The 6071-nt window shown below is 38.2% G+C and overlaps 1 protein-coding gene across 1 annotated transcript; it reads left to right on the top strand.

The window, feature by feature from the left end:
* The first annotated feature begins 21 nt into the window (after nucleotides 1-21).
* Nucleotides 22-5793, top strand: iscu (iron-sulfur cluster assembly enzyme). Its single transcript, XM_027009266.2, has 5 exons — nucleotides 22-143; nucleotides 3875-3988; nucleotides 4080-4190; nucleotides 4561-4639; nucleotides 4930-5793. Exons 1-5 carry the CDS (start codon nucleotides 42-44, stop codon nucleotides 5016-5018), a joined length of 495 nt encoding a protein of 164 aa, XP_026865067.1. The 5' UTR covers nucleotides 22-41; the 3' UTR covers nucleotides 5019-5793.
* Nucleotides 5794-6071: the final 278 nt, after the last annotated feature.

Below are 6071 nucleotides of genomic sequence, written 5' to 3'. Positions count from 1 at the left end.
TTACATCTACACGCCTCAGTGCCAGTGGCGTCATTGCAAAGATGGCGCTAGCGTCGGTAGGAAAGTGCTTTGCGTCCTTTGGACTTCTTGGCAGAACATTGACGTTGTCAGAGATCAAAGCTGTTTGCTGCTACCACAAAAAGGTACATGTGCCCTTTAATCAATGACAAACGTAAGCGTTTATAAACGATAACAAATCTGAGCTTTGTCGTTGACAACGCTTAGGCCTTAACGCGAAGCTAAGGTTCCTAATAAGTAAGTAGCTAACGCTAACTTTTTATGTTTTTAATGGTAATATACCGTTAGCATTATCAGCTAGACAAGAGAACCCCACTGTGTTTATTTACCTCCTCATTAATTCGTTATTTGTGTACTTTAGATCATTGCAAACACAACAGGTTTAAGTTTTGTGCTCCACAACCTTTTGCTAACATGATTAGTTTTCGGCGCTTCTTGTAACAACTTGCAACTTAGGCCGATAGCTAGCGGGCTAGTCTGGCGCAGTTATCGTTTGAAGCTATACGATGTATCTGTGAGAGGGCAGGTGGTGTTGGTGTTGTTATCACCAACTATTGCAATATTTAGGCACTAGCCAAAGATTGTACTGTTTGCAAATAAGATGGAATCCTCTTCGCAGAGGATTTGACAAAAAAAGGACAGATTGGCAAGAGAAGCACCGTGTCCACATGTCCAGCAAGCGAGAATAGAAGGGAGAATGTTCTCCTGTTCTCCAGACTAAATGACTGTGTGAAATGTAAAGGGATGTTTTTGTTTTGCAGAGAAATTCAAGTGAAGAGGACTGCTTTCTTAAAATCTCTGGAGAGATACTATTCAGTCATGGCTCAAACAGATTAGCGCGGGGGGGGGGGGTGTTTATTATATGTGTAAATAATTGCCCAGGTAGTCACTTTATAAGAGTTTTAAACATTCCAAAGAGAGACATCGTGGTTAAAACCTAATGACTCATATTGATCTAAAATTGATTTTGTTTCTAGAATGTTTTTGTATTTGATGTAAACATCTTAGGAGCTTCACTAATTGATTGTTGTCTTATGTTTACTATCTAAAACTCAGCCTACATTGGGGGGGGGGGGGTAAAGACTATTAGAAATGTAATTCATAACTTTTAAAAGATAACAGAAAAATACTGTATGGGAATCTGAACCTTACCTTAAAATGCAAAATCAGCAAGTGGTGAGGATGAATCAGGAAATGATTGCTGTAACAAAGGAGCAATAATCCAGGAAGTCAGAGATAATTTACAACTCCTTCAATATAAATCGGACCAGAGGTATTTAACAAAAGCTCACAAGACTCATGTAAAGTCCAAAGCTAAATGGATGGGAGACGGTGAAAAGAAATGCATCTAATTTCTACCAGTTAGAAAAGTAAAGTGGAAATTTCAGACCCCAAATTCTTCTGTAGTCATCTTGATTTTCCATCATACTTTGAAAATAAAGCAGTTTTATAAAACAGGTAGGAGATGCATTCCATAAATTAATACAGACTTCAATTATCAATGAATGTTCTCTTGTGGTATTTTTCTCTTAAAATTGTTGTTGTCATGGCTGTTGTCGGCCAGTGGAGGATCCTCCACCCCCTTGTCTTGGTCTTGGTTGCTCTCAAGGTTTCTTCATGCTCTAGGGAGTTTTTCTTTGCCATTCTTTCCTTTGGCTTGTTCACTGGGCTTGGACTTGGACATATTAAAGCTGCTTTGTGAAATCTGTTGTAAAAAGTGCTATATAAATAAATTTGGATGATTTGGAAGATGAGCTATAAATCAGCTTCTGAAAATTGCAGTTCAGATTCCTTTAACTTTTAGAATAGACACCTCAGTAAAGCAAAATGCTGAGTTGCATTTAAATTGTATGGCATTTAAAATAAAGGTGAGCTGACAGCAATTCATAATTGTCCTGAAGGATAATTATATAATGTTCAAAATGAAATAAAAATATTTTTGGAATTACCATTATACAATAATTAAATTGAATTGAAAATGTTAACATTGAGGTTAATCTTATAGTCGGTTTGAAGCATTTGGATGTTTGGATAAAGCGACATTTCAGTTTTTGGATACAAGCACTATCAAGACTTGTCTTTCCAGAATAGTCATTGTGTACATCTGGGGGGAAAGGGTTTCAGAACGTTAATCAGAATTTCATCTTGGAAAAACACCATAATATTCAGAGGGTAGATACAGTTAAAACAGTTAGTGATGGTGGTCTGCGGTCGGTAAGACTGAGAAGAGAGTGGACTTGAAAATTGAAAAATCTTGAAAAGGAGAACTTTCAGGCCCCTCCTTCTCGGCTGCGCTCCAGCCTCGCTTCCCTCTCTGATGCCCTCTCTCTCAGCCCCGCCTCCAAAGCACCTCCTTGCAGATTGTGAAAGTGGCTGCAACTGCTGAACTAGACATTAATAGTATGAAATGTCAACACTGCTGGCCAACAAGCAAGCAGAACTGAATCATTTAGACATGGAAAGTAATCTACAGCAATATCTGTTGGGTAAACTGTACTAGCACTAAATAAGCTCCCGAAGCCACTCACTAATTTGAACTTTGATTTTATATTTATTTTTGTCTAACCATATATGACCATTACAGAAGGCTTTTTCGTTTCAGTAGATTACGATTATGCACAGTATGTATTAAATGTGTTGATATTTAATTTGTTAATGTGCATTCTAAAGATGGAGGCAACATTTGATCCTTAGATCAGGTTTGGTACTTTAGATGACCTCATGTACGACCAGTCATTGACACTCTTCAAACACTCTTATTGACTCTAATTGGTTGTTTTGATGCGGAGAATGCAGATGGAAAAGTACAAGGTGGAGCCAGAAGATTCCATGGACCCCCTACATGAACAAAGATCTCCTAATATAAGCGGAGTTGGAAATCCCTTGCTCTTTAGTAAGCGTAACCTCTGATCAAATCTGATCATGTAAATTTTAGGCCTGTCATATCAAACCGTGAAGTCACCTAAACTGTTTCAAAGTTTTATGACCGTTATTTCACATAATGTGAAAAGGCATCACAAGCGTAGACTCATCTTGGAGACTTATTTTAGAAAATCTCATGTATAGCATGCACGGAGACCCTCGCATGACTTGCTGAACCAAATCAAAGAACAGTTAGCTAGCTACGTATCTAACTAGGATAACTTGTATAAAGTAAGCCATGCACTCTTTCTCTCTGAGCAACAAGCTATCTAGAATGTGTGCTTCCATGTCCACAATGTTAGCTAGCTAGCTAATATACAATACAATGTAAGAAAACCCTGTATTCTGATGCTGTGTCATACAAGATAAAAAAGATACCTAACTGTCGCCACATACCCCATGCACTACTCATCTTACAAAATCTTTGGTTTTTCAGAGTACATTCATCATGGCACTATACAGAATGGCTTGTTAAATCTATAATGTTACAAACACGTTTAAATATGAGCATCAAGCATTTATTATCTGACTGATGACACAACGGGATTTTATTCAGAATCTGCTGCCATTTCTTTAATTTCCGTTCGGTAAGTTGAGCATCTGGTGTCCCTGCTTGCACCCCATTATGTGTTTTAGACCAAGGATTGTCCTCTCCCCCCCCAGTGGAGTGTGTCTGACATGAGGCAGTTCTCAGAGAAATGAAATGAGACTTATTTCTTATATTTATTTTAGAGTGGGGGGGTTGGTTGTTTCATTTTTTTTTTTACTTAATGGAATTTGCACATGAATTTTAAAATCAGCACTGGTCAATAAATTGTTGATGTATTTGCTGGATGAGCATAATAAAAGGTGTGTTTATGTATAAAGAAATGTAATAATATTTTACAGTATAATACTTTTATAGTGAAACAATTTTATTCATGGTATTTTGAAGGTGGTGGACCATTATGAGAACCCAAGAAATGTTGGTTCCTTGGATAAGAATTCCAAGAACGTGGGGACTGGTTTAGTGGGTGCACCTGCCTGTGGTGATGTCATGAAACTGCAGGTATGCCAAGTCACTTCCCTTTTTATATAAAAAAAAAAACTTTACATGTTGGATTCGCTTTGTGACTGTTAATAATTTGTATTTTCTGCAGATCGAAGTTGATGAGAATGGAAAGATAGTGGATGCAAGGTTCAAGACATTTGGTTGTGGTTCAGCCATTGCTTCAAGTTCCCTGGCAACAGAATGGGTCAAAGGCAAATCGGTATGTAACTTCTTGACTGCGTGTGTGGAACTGAAGGTACCAACATAACCCTTCGGTGAATAGAAAGGAAAATGTATCTTAAGAGTGATAGGTGTGAAATTGTATTGTGAGCAGATGTAATGTCTCTTAGTGGATCATGAGCTGAGCATCCCTGGATATCATTTATTGCTCATTTAATGTTGTGACAAGCTCATGGCTGATTTGCATTACTAGCAGTGTGTCATTTTAAAAACTATAATCTGATTTGTTTACTCCCCTTTAACTTTTGTCGCTTAGTGTACGTTTGTGTAGCATACGTATTTTTGCTTATTTGTTTGCCAGAGAGCTGATGGTTTCTGAGATCTGATAGTCTCTCTCTTCTTTCCTTTAGATTGATGAAGCCCTAAAAATCAAGAACACTGAGATTGCAAAGGAATTGTGCCTTCCACCAGTCAAGCTTCACTGCTCTAGTAAGTTTTAAAGATGTCTTTCATCGGTCATAGCAGCGTTAGGATCGCAATCTTTGTAAAAGCCAAACCCTTTTATGACCTGATCTCTTGCTTGCACAAATTAGGTTTACTTTTCTGAACTTTTCTGTGTTATGAGCACTTGAGGTTTGCCTTGGATTTGTATGGCAAGGGAGTTATTTAACTCCCTTGGCATACAAATCCAAGGCAAACCTAATCTTTTATGAAAGCTGTCTGAATAATATGCTATTTCTGCCCTCGACTCTAACTGTGCTCTGTTCGTTTTGTCCTAGTGCTTGCAGAGGACGCGATCAAGGCCGCACTTGCCGACTACAGACTCAAACAGAAGGACGATGAGAAGGTAGCAGAGGCACGAAATTAACCAACTCTGAATCTGTCTCCATCGGAGACAAATGCCATGGCATCCATTCACATTATCGTGCACACACTGTGCCGGGTAGCCCAAACCAAATCCTCACAACAGCTTCACACCCCTCCACTAGTACTGAACATGTAGATACACTACTGGATTGAAGATTTGATTCAAGGTGTGGAGATTAGGTGTTCATTTTTAGAGAGCTCTGTGGGGGCCTTCTCTTTCTGTTTTTCTGAATCACGCACAGTGCTGAGCACATTCTGGAAGGTATCCGGACCCCCCCCCCCCCCCCATCATGCTGAGTCCTAGATTCAAAAGGAATTTTCGGCGGGATTGCACCCGAAACTGAGTGCGCACGCAAAGGGAAATTTTCCCAGACTCAGATTGCAACTATGCTTCAACTCAGAAATTCCAGTGGTGTAATTGAGCCGAAGATGCAAGTTGTCCAGAATAGTCGTCCACTGCCTTCGGATGATCCCTTTAATATAATGTTTGATATTTCTGATCTGTTCTGGTCATACAAGAGGATTAATAAAATTAATGTCAGCTTATTTAACACAATAAATTGAAATAAGAGGCAGTGTCAAATGTGTGTTTACATGTGTGTTATAAATTTGTTTTTTGCTTTGACTGGTTGTTCTGAAAAATGCAAAAATGGCTGTTTTTTAATAGTCATACACGCACAATTAACCTGTACATACAATACAATTAATATTGGTAAATAAATTGCAGGTGCTGTAGTCATTGAATAAGCATAATAAAATCATAAAGATGATTATTATGGATTTGTCATTTTGTGAGGGTGTTTGTTTGTTTGTTTGTTTGTTTGTTTGTTTGTTGGAGAAATTAGTGAAGTGACTTGTCCAGTGAAGGTATTTCACCAAGTGTAACTTAATAGAGTGATTAATTTATTTGTACTGTATATCTCAAGGACTGCTTTGTTCTGAAATTAGACATCTCTGATTCCTGACCTGATGTTGGGTTTCCCAAAAACATTGTACCGCAAAGATCTTTAATGGTAAAGCATCACACTGAACACTCATTTAAGATGATTTTGTA

Source organism: Electrophorus electricus, chromosome 5, assembly GCF_013358815.1.
Source record: "Electrophorus electricus isolate fEleEle1 chromosome 5, fEleEle1.pri, whole genome shotgun sequence".
Classification (NCBI taxonomy): Eukaryota; Metazoa; Chordata; class Actinopteri; order Gymnotiformes; family Gymnotidae; genus Electrophorus; species Electrophorus electricus.
Note: the sequence above shows the minus strand (reverse complement) of the source record. Positions and strands in the feature narration are given on the sequence as shown.